A 19,184-nucleotide genomic window follows, 5' to 3' on the forward strand; every position below is an offset into this window, starting at 1 on the left:
GCCGTCACTTGTAAGCTGTCCAACAGAGTGCTGGTGAGAATTGAAAAGTGCAGGTAGAGTGAGTACATTTTGGTTATATATTTTTGTACGGCATTTTTACCATCGATAGATCCATGAAAAATAATAAGAAAGCGCGCAGTGCCGTAAAAAAATGGTGCGCCACAAAGTCAGTAAATGTTTTGATTTTCTGACAATTTCCGGGGTAAATTTGGTCATTTAATTCTGTACGGCACTAGTTTCATACTGTTTCAATACAGCCTCTAATCCATTATTCCGCAACGCCGTACAAAAATCATGCGACAAGGGGAAAAAATTGAGGGTAGCAACCCCCTCTCTTTCCGTGGTCCGGGGGGTGATTTGAAACAACATAAAATTAATTTATTTTGAAAGTGTTTTATGCATAGATAATATTTTTTTACATGCCGTACATTTTCGTTGGTCCAAAGGTTTGTAGGGGATGTGGATATTATATACACACCCGTTCACTTCAGTTAGACGGCATAGTGATTTTATCATATTATCAATTGTTCTCTTCAAAAATATGTTAACGCCGTACAGTATCAGATGGCCATAAAGTACTACCCTTAAAATGGTAGCGTCATTTTCATCAGCCTAAAAGATATGGTCTGCATTAAAATGTACGGCATAATTTTTTCCTAATTTATTTATCTTAATACTATTTAAAACAAGGGAAAAGCGTAGAAAATTGCTATATTTTATTAATCTATGAATATTTAAACTTTTGCAATAATTTCAAAAATTTCAGTTTTTGTATTTATCTATAATTTTTTTTAGAACAGTTTCTTTTGAACGGCAATACTATATAACAATAGTATTTTACACTATCATGTTAAAAAAAAAGTTGCCGTACAGAGTCAAATGATTTTACAGCTTTAAAAATTAAGTATACCATGAAATTAAGATAATTATTGATACACATTCAAATGAACACTAATTTTTTTACGGCATTATTTTTAATAGTACTTTTGAGTGCTAGATAATGTTTTGGAACCAAAGCCGTACTTTGTCAAATCACCCCCCGGACCACGGAAAGAGAGGGGGTTGCTACCCTGAATTTTTTCCCCTTGTCGCATGATTTTTGTACGGCGTTGCGGAATAATGGATTAGAGGCTGTATTGAAACAGTATGAAACTAGTGCCGTACAGAATTAAATGACCAAATTTACCCCGGAAATTGTCAGAAAATCAAAACATTTACTGACTTTGTGGCGCACCATTTTTTTACGGCACTGCGCGCTTTCTTATTATTTTTCATGGATCTATCGATGGTAAAAATGCCGTACAAAAATATATGACCAAAATGTACTCACTCTACCTGCACTTTTCAATTCTCACCAGCACTCTGTTGGACAGCTTACAAGTGACGGCATAGTGCTGAAACTTATTATTTTATGCTCTTATATCGTCCTGTATACGTCACCTGGTGGTTCATATGACCCACCCATTTTTAAACATGGGCCTGTAGTCTATTACAATAAATGATATTATTTTTGTACCTTTTATTACAAATTATATTTTTGTATTGCTTTGATATGAGAAAATGACCATTTTGGGTATGTAAAATGTGTCGACTATTGCGGAATTGTATAATTTCTTTTTGTTATACAAGATGTTAATGTTATTTTGCTTTTTATATTAGTAGCATAAAACATTTATTTTAATAAGTTTTTAGACATTCAAAATAAGACTGCGTAAAAAATAGGTTAATATTTCGTTTCGTGGTGGCCACTTTGCCAATTGGCTTTTCTTAGGTTGCAGGAGGCAAATCATAAGTGCCTCTTTTGCGTGAAAGGAGGCCTTACTAATTAAAGTGACATTGTATCACGTCCTTCGGCTACAGATTTTTTTTAAAAATTAATGTGAATACTTGAATTAGAATTTGAACCGTGGAAATATGTATTTCTCAAACACTTTTTATTTTAGTCTGAGATTTTATTATGATACTAGCTGTCTCTTTTAAACGAAAACGAAGATACAAATGAGATTGCCATAAAGAGTTGTACAAAATTACTTATAAAACTCAAATATGCACAAACTGGACCTTATTCCCTTATGGATTGATTTTTCAATCATCAAATAAAGCCTTAACTTGAGAATAACCATAGGTATAATTTTATCTTTTGACAGTTATTGTATAGGAAATCAAGAAAATTAATAGGTTATCTACCTGACGATTGAAAAATCAGTCCTAAGGTAGATTTTATTTGCCATTTTGATCAAAAAGGTCAACAATAACCTGCTATCGGCTCGCTCAGGGACTTTTGGGCCTAAAATTGTGTAGGCAGCTTTTTAATTCTTAAACTACTGTACATAATTGAATGGTTTTAAAAAGTAACTTTGTACACTATAAGACACTATAAGACAAATGACATTTTACTAAATAAATCTAGAAAAGTTAAGCCTTATTGCACGTGCGATTGTAAAAATTACAGCATACAGCTATTGTTACGTATGGTGTACATTTAATTCAAATCACACAAGGCGCATGTATCGATTAAATTTCAATTTGAACAAAGCCTTGTAATTAGTGTAATTTGAGCCTCACCTAGTCTTCGGAGCAATAATTAATAGAGTAGAAGTGGCGAAAGAGTATTTTGTAGAACAACGCCGTATATGATCTATGGAAGATGTGTGATATATGCGCGCCACATTACATATAACTCGTGCGCATTAACATGGCACCTGGCTCGAAAACAACCCTCCTCCCACTTCCCAGCGCGATGTCCCGCTCTCGCCGAGACTAGTAGCAGCACGGCGAGAGCGGGGCATCGCGCGGAGAAGTGGGAGGAGGGGCTGTTTTCGAGCCAGGTGCCATGTTAATGCGCACGGGTAATAAATAGCGCCATGTAATCTAAGACAAATTAGTATTTAATTTTATTATTTCAGTAAGGTTAGGATGAGATATTACACCTCGCTAACGTTGTTAGAATTCGGGCGTTGAAATAGCAGTCATGCTTTCAGTACCACCAATTTTTATTTCGCAAGGTTTCCGTTTGAAGCGCTGGCTGTACGACGTACGTAGATGACTTCTTACCTTTGAACCAAAGCAGTTTAGGTCCATTTATACTGTGAAGTTTGAACTTTAAGCGAACGTTATACTTGAAGTTGCATCAACGCTCGAATTCTATCAACGTTAGCGAAATGTAAAATGTCATAATAACCTATAGAACTGCTGAAGACAGTATGAGGCTCGTGTTCGCCTTGCTCTTTGTGCGAATAGGCTGCTTGCACCGCAAGGATAAAGATTATGTAAGTGAATAGTCCGGTAGTTTAATATTGTGTATATTTTGTGAAATAGTCTGATTGAGTTGTCGTTTTAACATCTCACGGGCGTTGGCCATATCCCTAAGGGAGTTAGCGAACTTCTCTGCGACATATAGATTAATTCTAAATCCAGTGACGAGATTACATTTAGATTCAAATATGGTATTGTATTTATTATTTTTATACTTCTGGAGCAAAACTGCTATTCTTTATTCTCACGGACGCAAACATAGGTACCTATTTACCCACTCTCAATAATATAGAAATGTTTTCGCGCATTGAGTGACAGCGTCTCGGTTCTGGAAGGAACGTCGCTTCTGTAGATTGATAGTCATTTAACAGCGTGGAGAATTATAGCAGCTGGAAACTGCTATCATCGCTTAATATGGGTTTATACTTGAAGTGTTGATTTATTATAATTGGGTCACACATTAATTACGCGGCAGGGAAGATTACATATCGAACTTTATAAAGATATTATAACCGGCAGCTTCGATTTCGTAGAGCGTTCTCGGTGTATAGATAGACTCAGCGACAAAACGTCGCATACATTCCGACAAGGCTCTTTTGGCGCGTGGCCAAAATCGGAACTAAAGCCGCCATCTTCAGAAGTGCACTTATTGATAGTTCGCTGTGTAGGCATAAAGCATCATAAAACTACAACAGCGCCCTCACTTAAGTGCCAAAAGAGCCTTGTCGGACTGTAGGTAGACATAAAAGATAGAGACGGCGCTATACAGTCGAAAGCTGCCGGTTATCGTTCGATGTGTAATTTTTTCTGCCAAGTATTGTACTGTGTTGTGGTGTGTCGTAACGCGTCACTGTCATACATTTTATATATGACAAAATGCAAATTAGTCTGTCGTGTATTTGGCGCATTGACATTTGAGATGCGTTCCGATTGAACCTCACCTCAGAGTGCGTTGCAACACGTCACACCACAACCGGATATGTGTCCTTTGCTTCAAAGGCACAAACATGTAAAATTACTGAAGTGGATGCGAGCTATTAGTTGCTCTGGGTTCCACTCTTTCCACTCTTCTCGCTTAGGACAAAATATCGACAGCTCTTTTATTATACGGCAGGAACCGTTGAGCGTTTTGAACAAATTAAAGAACAATATCTCAGGTTGCGACGTGACTTTCCAAACTATAATATCTAAGTAGATAAATTTAATCATTAGTATGATTTCTATTGTAAGCAGAAATAAATGATCCTGTAACGAGATTGTACACATTGATATTTTTTATTTCTTGTCAGAAATGTAAAAACTATCTAAAATATACTCTTGCATAAATTTATCGATGCATTTTTATTTCTTGGTAGTTGCTAATAGAATAGGTAATCTGCAACGCTGTACGACGTAGGTAACCGCCTTACGGCCGAAATTTATAAATCAATGTATCTAGGTAATTTGTCGGTAAGTTACGGTAGTCCAGGTTAGCCCGCTTCCACTTTAGACTGTGTCATCAGTCAGTGGCGTGCACAAGTTTGAAGCCAGAGTAAGCATTATCTAGGTAGGTTCCTATTTCTTGACGAATTAATAAACAATGAACGTTGAGTTAGTTCTCCTAAGGTAAGCAGTACTTTTATGCCTCTATGTCCTGCACGCCACTGATCATCACTTACCACCGGGTGAGATTGCAGTCAAGGGCTAACTTTTATCTGAATTTAAAAAAAGGAATCTTTCAACATAGCGAAGATTCAATATACCTACCCAGCTTAATAAGCATATTGCAATACTAGTGAATGGACAGGGTGTAACCAGAACGCTAGCAAAAACGAAGACAGGTGATATTACTGATAATTATGATACCCCAAAAAAACGCGAATTAATAAAAAATCCTATAATTTTTATAGTTTACGATATATTGCAAATAAAACATCCCACTGTCGCTAGAGATCAATGAACGTTGCGTAAGTAGGCCACTCGGAGTCATAGGTGGAGTATTGGGTCGAATTTTGCACGCTTTACACTGCGGGTTTGAAAAATACTAAATCACTAAAACTACAAAATAAGGCAATTTATTTATTAAGGTTATTGGCATTGGATCGTGTTAAGGTAGTATAATAATAACGCTAAATTTTCGCTAGCATTCTAGTTGCACCCTGTACCTACATTTACTGAGGTCCAGAATAATAAAACAACACTTGGCATGTTTCGCATATAAACATTTTTTTTAAATTTATCGCAAAATAGGAGCTAATGGTGTCATAGTTACATAATTATTATGCTAAACCAGTAAAGGTTACAATAGAAAGCTTAACCAGGTGGAAGCAATTAATGTGCCTTTTTTGTGGTTCTGTGATCACAATATTATCTAATTTCACATAGGCACAACTATCTTGGGATAAGTCGGATAACAGCACTTCCAGGAAAACTAATAAGAAAATTTATTTAATTACTCAACAATATTCAACTTTGTAATAAGTTGCAAAATTCATAATATTTACATAATTTATCTATTCCCGACAGCCAAATATTGATACTTAAACTTATATTTTAGGTAAGGTCAAACTATCAATAAAATCCGTCTAATGTTTTCGTATTTTTCAACAATAATTACTATCTATTGACGAATGACAAATCGCTATACAAGGTGGAAACCACAGAACTCCAAATAAGGTAATAGAAATGAGTGACTGCTTGTGGCCGATTTTGGGCAACACATTCTTACAAAAGTATATGAAAATAAGTCTACTTTTACATCGACGCAATAATGGGCCTATCGGCGCGCGACAATCTCACGCTTCATTAACACTTCTATACTTATTATGATTTCTGTGGTCAAAGAATGCGAAGGCGAATTAATTATCTCATTATAAGAGATATCCAAAAACCACCTAATTTAGCCTGTATCAAAAGTTTGCCTTACAAGTGAGTTCACAACGTACGCGGACTTCGAGTCATTACAAATTGATTGAAAATACTTCATTGCTTGTGAATTTATATTATGCTCAAATATTAGTATTCATCTGTCCTCGAAAACTATAGATATATACTTGAAATAAGTTAGACAAATCTCAAGGATATAAATGTTCTAGTTACAATGAAAGATGCCAATAAAATATAGGAAAATTGCAAATCAAAAAAGGCTGAAATCGATAGCCGATACTAAAAATAGTGTCTTTTACTAACTAAAGAGAATTTAAGCGCGACAAGACTTCTTCACTTCGCACCACTCGATTAATAATAATCTGGATTTTTTAAGCCACAGATTTTCTACTCATTTAAAAAATCTGGAATCACAAAGTAATATTGAATTTGAGACTGGCTATCACAGGCTATACATTACAACGTAAAAATAGTTCGCTCGCTTTTATTTCATAGACAAAAGTAGAAAATCTGAAGTCTTTTGAACAGTAAAAACATATTATTACTTATATACATATTATTTTGCATTTCACAATATAAACATTCAATTAAAACACGAAACTATAAAACGAAACACATCATTGGATAATAAAATTGAAATTGATACATTTTTACATAGATTTTTGTATACGTAATTATGTACAATACGTGACATAAACAAAGCTTTAAATATAAATGTAATATCTAGTACTTAATTAATCCCAGATGCAAAGGTGATATTATGGGTTACAATTTTGTTTAAATTATGTATTACGTACGTACACCTAGGTATAAACAGGCTGTAGTGAAACTTTTCAATGCACTGTTTATGCACTTACAAATGGTCGATTAACATAGTAAAGGCATGTTTTTAACATGAAAACTTACTGTCAGGGTACTTATTATATGAGATTAAAGTTGATTAAATAACCGAGACCTGCAAAATCTAACACTGTCTCGATTCAAAACATATCGTACCGAAATTCGCAGCTTGGGCGAAAATATTTATTTAGATTTTTTAAATACAAGGTATAAAAATGCAGAATTCCCATGAATTACATCAAGAGCAACAGCTGTAATTTAGTATCTGTTAAATATACATCAGACCAATATACATACAAAGAACGACCGCCAGTGGTATACTTAATAAATCCATACCAATATAAACTTGGACATCACCCTAATTGATAATGATAAAGAACGATTCAGACTAAACGCAGCAGGGCAAACCGCAGAAGTAGTGATAGAAGTGCAGTTGAACAGATGTATGCGCGAACCGAAGCGATCAGCCGCATCCGTCCTGCACCAAAGTGCGCTGGAACATTCGCCCATTCCAAGAAATGAGTCTGTAGCGACATTGTGTAATACCGCAGCGTGGATGGAAGCGCAGTGAAACGGATGCGCGCGCATGCCGAAGTGGCCGGCCGTATCAGTCCTGCAGCGAAAGTGCGCTGGAATTTTCGCTTATTGCTAGAAATGAGTTCGTAGCGACATTGCCGCGTCACAGATTGCGATGTGTGAGCAAAGCCGAAAGCGTTCCTCGGAATGCGCGAGCAGCCTCTCCTAATATTATGTATCTCGCATGCAACTATGAACGTTATTCTTCAAATTATACATTTCATTTTATTTATTGCATTTTTATTTTGCTGCGTTCAGCCTGAATCGAACTCTTAGCCATTGGTGGTACATAATTCAGTTGTACACGATCTATTAACTAGTTTAAATGAAGTGCTACGGTTTACCGCAGCGAACATTATGTAAGGGATTGAAACCTGTCATTTTGTTTGGAGATGGTGTACAACCGAATAAGCACCATTGTATTTAAACAATAAACGAAAAATCTTGATTAATTTCACCGGTGGCGGATTAAGAAAATATCTCATATCGATATCATATATCGATTAAAACGAAGCCGGGCTGTTTTACGCTGGAGAAACAATAAGCGACAATGGGACATGCCACTAATGAAAACATTATTATTGTAGCTCTATGCACGCGGCAATCTATTTAATCCAGCTTTAAATAGATTGATGATTCTTGGTACATTTTAAATTATGGTAGGTATGTACGTTTGCGGCCCTGTGGCATGCCGCAATGTCGCTTTATGTTACTCTGGGTAAAGAAAGCCTACATCTCGTCAAATGAGTGTTAGTATGGAATGCATGCTTTAAGTTTAGTTCATTACAATGTGCTAAATTCGATTTGCTTAATTATCTTAAATCTATATTATGGAGAAGTAAAGTTTCACGATATATGATGCGATCATAGTAAGTAAAGGTACGTCAATGACCTCAAACTGTCAATTGCTATTTGAAAAGAACGGTTTGCAAGCTAAATACTTTGCTTACAAACCGATTTTGTTCTGTAATGGAACTCACACTTAAAAATCGTTTTTTTTTATCGCTAGGCGAATTATTGAATTATCCGCCGCCTTGAATTATCAAGGCGGTGTTGTGTTTCACGGACTTTAAAATGGATTAAAAAACATAAGGACATAATATACAATACATCATACATAAATACACAACGATTCCTGGCAATTATAAATAAGATTTTATAAAAATGCGTGTAAAGGCATCAATTCGCAGCCGCGTTTTTACGAACTTTAATTTCTATGGGCCGAATTGGATATCTTCCGATTCCTAATATTAGTTTCGGAAACACCACACAAAAAATTTTGAGGTAGATTAGATAACGCACGGGGCTGATTAAAAAATACATTATATACCACGATATATGTATAAGTTCACAAATGCACTGATTTTACCAATTTGATGGCAAATAGAGGATTTTTATAAGTCGTTTCAATCCAATGTAAAACTGCGTTCCCATGTCTCAAATAAAGGTGATCAGTAAACTTGGGCGCACCGAACGAAACAGATTTCATAAAAATTCTTAATGCGTTGGTCATGAACTGTGGTGCTTAATATAATATGTCGCAGCGATATGGCATAAGCCGGGAGTTAGCCAACTTCCTTAGAGATTTGGCTAACGCCCGGGAGATGATAAAACGACAACTAATTAGACTATTTCAATAAACAAATCTAGTGGTATTATAAAATACGGAGCATCTGATAATATTACCCAATAGAACCTAAGTACACACATGACTATTTATGTTCTAATCTAACCTACCCAAACTGTAGATTTTGGCGCTCTTCTTCTTCCTCTGGGATTTTACGATTACATCGGAAATGGTTCAGAACGAAATCTGAGTATCAAAATCTAAAGTAAGGTTAAATTAGATCAGAACATAAATATTCATGTGCCCGGCCGCAGTCGTTTTAACATCTCCCGGGCGTTAGTCATATCACTAAGGAATTTGGCTAACTAGGCTTATACCATTTCGCTGCGACATATTATATACATTTTTTTTTAAATTCCTAATTTCATCTAAACATTAAATATAATACTCAAGGTTAAAATACTAAGCCCTACTTGCACCAAACTGCTCCATTTGATTTAGTTAATTTTTTGTCATGCTGTTACTTTTTTAGAAGTTCATTCCAGGGTGGCAAGAAAAAGACAGATATAGAAAATTTAACTTACATACATTTAACGGGTTGGTGCAAGTGGATTTAAGGGCCATAGCAGAAACGATGCCTTTAGCAACTGCGATCAACAATTTAGTTGCGTTTTTGAGAAGCTCAATGCTTCCGCGTTCGAACGCTCTACTTCCATACAAGCTCCAGTTGCAGCGATCAAGTCGATTTTTCAATTTCCATGATAAGTCGTCAAAACGTCGTGCATCGATGCAACATCGATGCACCAAATTCGCTGATGTTAAAAGCAACGTGTCTGCGATGGCCCTTAAACAAACGTTCCGAAATATGGCATCGGAAACAATACGCTAACAGTTCCTACTATATAAAATCTTTATTTTGTAAATGCCTCAGAGTAACAATGAGATAACGAGCTTAACTAAGAGATAAAGAGTATAACTTTATTGGAATGCCTGAATTCAGTACTGAAACAATTACATATAAAAGTAGGTGTGTATATAAAACTGTTCAGTCTGTTTCTTTGCTAATGGCTAATTTGACATAGTCATGCGTCTGTGTACCTTAATTTACCATAGTTGAAGGAAAAATACGCATACAATTTTTACAATTACAAGTCAGAAATGATGAAAATGACATTCGGAAAACAAAATCCAGTTTTCATGAGTATTGCTTTAAAAAAAATGCACGTTTCTACTTATAACAGAACAAATTCTCAAGCATCTTTTTGAACAAAAATGTGTATGGAGTTGAAGTTTTGGACCCGAACATACAAATAATATACAGCCGAAAGAAGAACTTCCTCCATTCATGACATCGGGCAGTGATTAAAGAAAAGTAAATAATATGGATGCTCAATTACATAATCGTTACTCTGAGATAAATGCTGTTAACAGGGGATAAAATGCGCGCGCGGCGCTTGGAATGTGCGTGGCGGAGGCGTCACTGCGCGCTCACGCCGTTCTCCTGCGGCGCGATCTCCTGCTAACAAAATATCTTTCTTATTACGAGGCACGAATGTTGACAAAATACAGGGTGTAACCAGAACGCTACAATTACGCGGAGCAGCAAGCGTCCGGGCGCGATTCCCAGGAAGACTCAGGTTCCTGCCGTTTCAGCAATTTTTGATATGTATTTAAAAATATAATTCAATTTCATAATGCTCCCTGCGAAAAAGGATAGCCCTAGATTTATATTTGTCAATCTAGTTTAGAGATTGTGTCTAACAGAATTAGCTACTGGGCAACTTTAAAAATTTCTTTTGCTGGCTGTCATGCTGACACGTCAGCAACTCCTTGCCAGAAAATTTTCCCACGGCGTATGTGACATCGAGGTCTACGAGTGCGGGCGTGGCATAGCATAGGCCCCAAACACGTTAATTAGTGTAATACTAAATATGCGGTTACCTTCTGTGAGTGTAGAGACAGATCATCAAGCGTGCTGACAAGCGAGGCCGGGCCCGGCGGCGAGCAGAGCGTCGTCCACTGGCCGTCCGGCTCGTACAGGCACTCGACGCACGCCAGGAACTCCTTGCCAGAGAATCCCCCTACGGCGTAGAGAACATCGTCGAGCGCGACGAGTGCGGGCGCGGCGCGCGGGCGCCGCAGCATGGGTCCCGATTTCCAGGCAGCATCGCCGCGGGACAGGAAGGCCGTGTCCCGCAAGGACGCCGCGCCCGCGGACCCGCCCGCTACCACCGCGTGCGCGCGCCACACCGCCGCGCCCACTGAGCGCCGCGCCGTTCCCAGTGGCGGACCTATAAACGTGTAAGAACGGTTTCAGCTTAACGTTTTTTTATTTTATTTTGTAGACGTAATAAAAAGTGAACATAAACCACCACACTTCGTAGCACTAGATAAAAAACTGAGGCTGGTGTTCATAATTTGCAGTCTAACTAGATCATAACCTGTGCTAGGGAATTAATAGACTAATTTATTTGAGACATAAGCACGTTTTCGTACGCGCGTAAAATAATATCCGAACAAATATTAGGGGTGAATACAGAATTTCGATGATGTTGGGCAAAAATTTGGTGGAACACACAAAAGGTACGCAACTGACCTTCGACCCAAACAGCCCCTTCGTCCTTGAGAGAGAGCGTCTCCGTGGAAGCGATGCAGTTCCAGTTGTCGCAGCCACCGAACACCCACAGCGCGTCCTCCCACACCACGCCCGCGCACTGCGAGCGCCCCGTGTTCAGCGCGGGCGCCTCGCTCCACGTGTCGCTATCTGTATAGTTACAAGCAGCGATATAAATGTTCCGCCAGGTGCGTTTCATGGTAATAACATGTTCCGCGAATCCGAATTGCAGTAGAAACTAGGGTAATACAAAAACTTAAGTGGAAACACAGGTGTGTGTGTGTACCTGGCACGTAGCGGTGCACGGCGCGCAGACTGCGGCCGCCGGCCCAGCCTCCCACCACGTACAGCGCGCCGCGCGCATCGTCCGCCGCCGCGGCCGCGTAAGAGCGCGCCAGCGGCATTTTGGCGCGTGCGCGCCACGCTCCTCCGCCTCCCTCTTTCTGAGGATACATATCCATTACGTTCGCGCTTCAATTGTGTATTATGGTATGTATATCGTGTATTATGTTGGATAGAAGCAGGCGTTATTTTGCAGAAATCCATGATATCCAAAGAACCATAAGTTTGATTCGCCAAAATAGACAAAAATGGTTTTAAAATGTGCTAAAACTGGGAATGACTAGGGTGAAGTGTGGGGATGTCCAGTTGTTGTTGTTGTTTTGAATGTGGTATAAAGCAGCTGCCACCGCAGCAGTAAGGCAACTCACCTCCTCGTAGACATCAACGGAGTCCAGCTCGGTCTGGCCGTCGGAGCCGCCGAACACGTAGAGGGCGTTACCGAGGCGAGCAGCGGGGAACCTCGCTCGGGCTCGCTTCATGTCCGGCAAGGGCGTCCACTCGTTGGTGCGCGGGTCGTAGGCCTCCGCCGCGCGCAGCACCCTGACGCGGTCGTAGCCGCCGCACACGAGCAGCCGCGAGCCCACCGCGGCCGCGCCCACGGCGCAGCGGCCTACGGACATGTGCGCGCGCGCCCGACCCGCACCCTCCGCCGCTAACCTTAAATATTATAATTATTTTATTCACTATTTTCTTTTGTAATGTGTTCAATTATTGCATTTATTATTTTTAGATTCATTTATTTATTAATTTTATTTGTTTGCGAATAGATAATGCTTACACTTGCGCTTGGTTTTTTCAAGGGACAAAATTTTTTTTTGGATGAAATACTTGGGTAGTCAATTTAGTTGTAATGCGCAAGAAATGAGATCTAACTCGTCATTTTAACTTTGTGTCAACTGTCACGTCAAAGTAAGATTTTTGTCGTTATTTTAAAGAGTAACCGTACTTTTGACATGACAGTTGACATACACAGAGTTAAAATGTCGAGTGAGTCCTAATTTTGTACAGACTGTTATATTATTATTATATTATCTCGGGATGTGGGCAAAACTGACCTCCCCCCGCGCGGCCCGTCCGCCCCGCCCGCGCGCCACGCCACGCGCGCCGCCGCCAACCGCCCGCGCAGCGCCACCACGGCGCGCGTCACGCCGCACGCGCCTGCGCGCGCCGCGATCACTGAGCACTCCGTCTGCCCGCCGCTCTGTGACTGAGGCTGTGCTGGTACCTGAACACAAAATACGTACATCGTACACAACGACCTTTCGGCAATCTTAATAATCTTATTCTGTAAACATAAGTATATAGGTAAAAAAAACTTATATGTACTTTACTACTTATCGGCTAATTATGTTCTTCACAATCTCTTAACTAAAGTAAAATAACAAGCTTAATAATAGATATTTATCCCTTTTATAATGTCGCGTTAAGGGATAGGCACTATATTTAGGCCTGACAGAAGAGATTGCGTACAACAGAATTCATCATCATCATAAAAAACCCGTCGCAAGCTCACCGCTAAGCACGGTTCTCCTCTTGGAATGAGAGAGGTTAGGCTATAATCCACTACACTGGGCCTGTGTGGATTGGCAGGCAGACTTTACACGCCTTTGACTCTCTCACTTTCAGGAGTCTCAGATATGCAGGTTATACCTAACTAACCCAAAAGTATGAAACAAGTCTATAAGCTCATCCTTCTATATTATATCTCTGAAGGATCTCTTAGCAATAATAATTTGAACTCACGCGGTCGTCTTCCGGGAAAGGCGTGGCGTTAAACCGGTCCCGCCGGCGCGTGGTCCGCTCGCGCTCCCTCTCGCGCCGGTACTCCTGCAGCTCGGGCGCGTCGCCGCTCGCCGCCGGCAGCTCGCCGCAGTCGCGCAGCGCGCCCGACCCGTCCACGAACAGCAAGTGTGTGCGCGAGCACAGCTCGTCCAACTGTCATATTTGAACTGAATTATCTTAGCTTCAAAACAAGTAACTCAATTTTGACACATAAATAAACGTGACTCGTTGGGAATCTTTTTACCCTAGTTGTGACTCGTTGGGAATGAAAATTCTAATGAGGAAAAAATTCCGATGATTTTCGGACGACCCACGCCCAATCGTATTGTGTGTTACCTTTTCCCCCGTAAAAGTGAAAGAATTTTTACAGAGAAAGAAGTGCGCAACACAACTCTTGTTTTGTGAAGTACTTACCTATACTTAATGCGCAGAAGAAAAAAGCCATGGGCACAAGGTCAGTTTTTTGTACTCACGTCGAAGTTGGCAGCATGATGGTCGCGCAACCAGGCGAGGGCTGCGTCGGCCACCGCAGCGGGCGCCTCTTCCCCGCCCTCAGCGCTCGTCTCGCGCAGCAGCTCTATGCGGATCAGCGGTAACGCCGCCAGCGCGCCGCTTGAGCATATCTCGTCGAACTGGAAAAGCAGATAGCTAAAGGGTATCACACTATATGAAAAAAATCAAAAAGTTCCCACGGGATTTTTTAAAATGTAAACTAAATTACTTTATTATTATTAATTCTATTTATAATAATTGATTAACTTACGTTCTCAGCAATGTACGCGTCGAGTTGTGTACGATATTGTAGAGCGAGATCGGGCAGGCCTCGCAGCGCAAGGCAGTCGCTTGGCGTCACGTGCCGCAACAGCCGTTCAGCGAGATGAGCCCGCACCGGCTCCACGCGCAGCTTGGTCGCCGCACAGTACACGCGCCGGGCGGCAGCCGTGTCACGCACGCGTAGCTTCCCCGTGTAAGCGTATTCGACCAGCTCGCGTAACGCGTCCGCGTCCACGCCGGGCATACGTAACGTTACGGGCGCGGCCGTGGCGGGCGGCTCGCCCAGCATAGCGAGCAGGCAGGGGGAGACGGCAGCCAAAATGGCGCGGTGGGCCGCCACCTGCGTGTCATTCGATTATAATTAGCTGATACCCGGCGATGCACAGGGGATTACCTATTGTGTAGAATACATTAATGTGAATACATAGTCAATTACATATGAGTTACGAATGTAATATCTGGTGAAATGATCTAAATAATGGGGAAAATCGTATCATAATTCACTAGTAAATAGGTTGCAGTTGCGACTGTTTATTCATTACCCATCCATTACATTATTATTTCAAAAATTAATCAATATTTTAAAACAAATGTAACATGTTTGAAATTGGGTAACATTTAACTAAAGTTTGCCATGAAGTCGTTAGTTTTGCAATTTTGTTGTAATAAAAACAAATCAAAAAAAAATTGTTGTTTTTCATATGCTTTTCACACGAAGTTGCCTCAAAATTCGGTAACTTTTAAAATAAATATGATTGTATGACGAAGCGCGTATGAAGTGTAAGATTAATGATCTAAGTACCTCCTCGCCTGCCGCCGCCAGTAGCACATCGTAATGCTGCCGAGCTTTTCGCAGCGCGTTTAGAGAAGCGAGGGTTCTCGCTGGAGCCTCTGGATCGTCCAGCTGTAACTCTTGCTCCAGTGCGCTTGTCTCTTCCCCATCGCTGTCGTCTGACCTTGACGCTGAAGAAGTTGCTCCACCTAGAAAAGGGTCAACTATCTCATATCAGTATGATAACACAATAATTTGTTATGCCATAAACGCAGACAGTATTCTTGGCATCATTCCACGCGGGTATAATATTTAAAGTAAAGATAAGGATAAGGCTAAAATAAAGAATAAAACAATTTGCATTTTAAATGGAGAGAATGAAGCTGAATTTTTTTTAATGAAGCTTCAATTCAATGGTTCAAAATTTAAATGGTTCAAACTTTGACAGTTGAACGTAGCTTAAAGTTACGTAATTAATTGTCACCACTATATCGTACAAATTTAACAATTTCGACTATCGAAAGGAGTACAATTGAACCTACTTTGAATAAATGATTTTGACCTTGACTTTGAGCTGATTGATGCCTTCTCGCTTTTCCAAGCTTCAAGCTCATTTCAAACTATGTATAGGTAAGTCGTTTCGGCAGGTTTTTCAAAAATGGTATAAGATAAAATTGGAAGACATTCCACCCCAACTTTTACTGGCTGCGTAAATTTTCGATTGATTACTTAATTTGTTCCAGTCCCAGACATAAATCATCTGCTCTATTAAAGAGGTCACATTTATAAAACAAAACAAAAAACGTGCGCTTTTATTTTATCTATCAGTTAAGCGCGAGTAGATTAAAATATCAGATAGTGATGATTATATAACATTTATTATGATTACTAAGATAAAGGCACAACGTAATGTGCATACAAGATATTAAATATCTAGGTACCTAATTGCCATCATATTCGTGTTTTATTGTTTAATAGTTCCGGTACATAAAGGCATGCCTAAGTGTAATTTTCCCAAGAAAATACCCAGACATACCTATACTTAACATCATATTCAATGCTACTTAAGCCAATTATTAAGTTCTCAAATCATACCATTAGCTACATCCTATACTCAAATCAACTGTGAATCCTTGATTGCGATGCGATGCGGGCACCACTGCACGAAAGAAGTCTTCATGTCGGAAAATTCATGAAAAGTAATAAGGTAGAGCTTTCGCGATTCATGTTTTTACTTATTTGGGTCATACCGTAATTGAATTCGTGACGAAAAAAGTAAAACCACTGAAGGCCAAAATGTGGCAGTATACATACCTATGTAATGATTAGATCGCGATAGGTACAAAATTAATCTTTCATAACTGTATCTAACTATGAAATCGGTAAGTCTAAGTGCCTTTTTTGTTCCTACAGGATATTCGGACAAAGAATATTCGGAAAGAAGGTAGGTACCTACCTATATTACTTCACATTTAAATGCGAAAGTGTGTTTGGTTTTTTGGCTTATTGATTTGTCCTTCAATCACTTCGCAACTCGCAACGAAGCAGCGGTTTCACGTGATTTTTACATTGGTCTAATAAAAACCTGGAGAGCGACATAGGCTACTTTTATCCCGGAAAATCAAAGAGTTCTTACGGGATTTTTAAAATACTAAATCCACGCGTACGTAGACAATTATATAGACAATTTATAGATTGTTACCTCCAATTGGCTGAATCACCATAATCTTGCAGATTCGCTAGTGCCATTATTTCCTACCAGAGTAGCGATCGCCCACAGCTTCACTCGGTGATAAAATAACCTCTTTATTCCCTATCCCGTGAGCATATCGGGAAATCCGGCCTTACCCCTTGTCTACATTATAAAGGGAACCTCTGTGCAAAATTTCAGCTTTCTAGGTAAAAGAGTTTGAGCTGGGCGTTAAGGAGTTGGTCAGATTTGGTGAACAAGATGTGATCAAAACTTGTCTTGATTGACACGCTTCTAAAGGTTGTAGGAAGTAGGAGTTGAGCTGCTCTATTAGATTTAGGTATCCACTCGATTATTCGAGTACGTACTCGTATAAAGTACCTAAGTGTGCTTCATTGATTTGACCTGCGCATTGCCGTTGATCACTTAACAGTACCTACATGAAGTAGTTTTTTCACTTCTCATATACACGAAAGTTCTTCTTTATGCCGAGATGCTCTTGGGCTGTGGGAAATTTTTATAGTGCCTGAGCCTAGCTTCTTATGCTCTCTTGGTACTTTACTTATCCATGTAATCTGCAGTTTGTGTCACGTGAAAAGGTCTCTAACCTTGATCTTGCCCAGTGGGCGATATATCAGACATACATGAATGGCTAGAGCATCCGTAATGACCAGAAGAAGTGAAAACAGGTCGCGGTCGCGTATCACTGTTTTATTTCCTCGCAAGGAAAGTGAAAAGTATCTACTATACGTTTAGTAGCACGTACTATCTAGTAGTGTTTAACTCGGGACTAAAACCTATTCATACACGATTCTAAATAGCCAACTTAACCATCATATAATTTACTAGCGACCCGCCCCGGCTTCGCACGGGTGGACATTTATTTTTTCTATTTTCCGGGATAAAATATAGCCTATACGGATTCGGAAGAATGCCTCTAAGTAATGGTAAAAGAAATTTTGAAATCGGTCCAGTAGTTTTTGAGCCTATTCAATACAAACTATTGGCGTCACTCAGAAAAGCAGGTATTATTTAAATATTTTTATCGAATTATTGGAATGTCCTCTCAAACCAACACAAAAAACATCAGGTTCAATGTGTAGAGGTTATCCGAGAGTTTTAATCTAAACAAACTAATGCCAAAATAAATAATTTAATTAGAGCGTGATTGCTATCACAACATCTAATTATTCAGTTCACAATCCAAATACCGAAAATATGCGATATCGCTCCGAATCTCGGAAGGAGACTGCATTAAAACCTTCGAAACACCCGTATTTATGCAAGTTCAATCTTGTCGGCCTCCTAGTAACAGATTGTATGACATCGAATGAGCCAAATATCGATTTTATCAAACTACCTGCATTAGATAAATTAATAATTTTATATTATTTTTGACAACTCAAATCAATTTTTAAAAATAACCTTACAAAACATACAAAAATACAAAAATCCAAAGGTTTCCTCTTTATAATATTAGTATAGATTACATGGCACATTTTAGTGCCTTGTTGAACAATCTACTATTAAAGGTAAGTAACGAGTATAAGTTAGGTACCTACGATATACATTATACATACTCAAATAGCAAGAGGAATACGAAGAGTCCATATAGAATGAGGAAATTGTCACTTATCTAACGTGTGATTACATAAACCATAATACCTATCTGCATTACTTAGCTATAATTTTAAAATACTACAAGCTACAACAGAAAATAGATAAGTATAGTTAGGTACTAAGTATATGTAGGTTTCTGAATTGTAATATGTAGTTAGCAGATTGCCAAGGTTCTTATAGTACCGTAGACTTAATTTGTATTCCTCACATAAATAAAAGTGTTATATAGGGGAAAGTGGTCACCCTTCGTACACTTTTTAGTTTTTATTTATTTAATTTATGACTAATTGTCGAATTTATCTAGTTTATGTACCTAAATGTAACAAATATATTGTGGTTTGTTACAAAAAAGTCCAAAGCTATTATGTCAAAACATTAAAGAATTATAGGCATTTTTCTACGATAAGGTATTTGTACGAATGTACCCCACGTACGGGGTACGTTCGTACAGTAGGTGGGGTACTTTCATACGCCATGGGGTACATTC

General features: G+C 39.1%; 1 protein-coding gene across 4 annotated transcripts in view; it reads right to left on the minus strand.

Annotated features, from left to right (window-relative positions):
- Nucleotides 1–5,435: 5,435 nt before the first annotated feature.
- LOC123865642 (kelch-like protein 3) overlaps nucleotides 5,436–19,184 on the minus strand; it is a 36,951-nt gene continuing 23,202 nt past the window's right edge. For 2 of the 4 annotated variants that reach the window (XM_045906804.1, XM_045906805.1), the window contains exons 3-12: nucleotides 15,418–15,596; nucleotides 14,605–14,955; nucleotides 14,315–14,473; nucleotides 13,803–13,994; nucleotides 13,115–13,284; nucleotides 12,428–12,716; nucleotides 12,004–12,160; nucleotides 11,700–11,867; nucleotides 11,045–11,394; nucleotides 5,436–10,622 (exon numbers count right to left, since the gene is read on the minus strand). In XM_045906804.1, coding sequence (XP_045762760.1) covers nucleotides 10,581–10,622; nucleotides 11,045–11,394; nucleotides 11,700–11,867; nucleotides 12,004–12,160; nucleotides 12,428–12,716; nucleotides 13,115–13,284; nucleotides 13,803–13,994; nucleotides 14,315–14,473; nucleotides 14,605–14,955; nucleotides 15,418–15,596 — 2,057 coding nt within the window. In that variant the 3' untranslated portion in view covers nucleotides 5,436–10,580. The remainder of the gene's footprint in view (nucleotides 10,623–11,044; nucleotides 11,395–11,699; nucleotides 11,868–12,003; nucleotides 12,161–12,427; nucleotides 12,717–13,114; nucleotides 13,285–13,802; nucleotides 13,995–14,314; nucleotides 14,474–14,604; nucleotides 14,956–15,417; nucleotides 15,597–19,184) is intronic. The other 2 variants (XM_045906807.1, XM_045906806.1) reach the window with 2 other exon arrangements.

The sequence above is a fragment of the Maniola jurtina genome, chromosome 5 (genome assembly GCF_905333055.1).
Source record: "Maniola jurtina chromosome 5, ilManJurt1.1, whole genome shotgun sequence".
In the NCBI taxonomy this organism is placed as follows: domain Eukaryota; kingdom Metazoa; phylum Arthropoda; class Insecta; order Lepidoptera; family Nymphalidae; genus Maniola; species Maniola jurtina.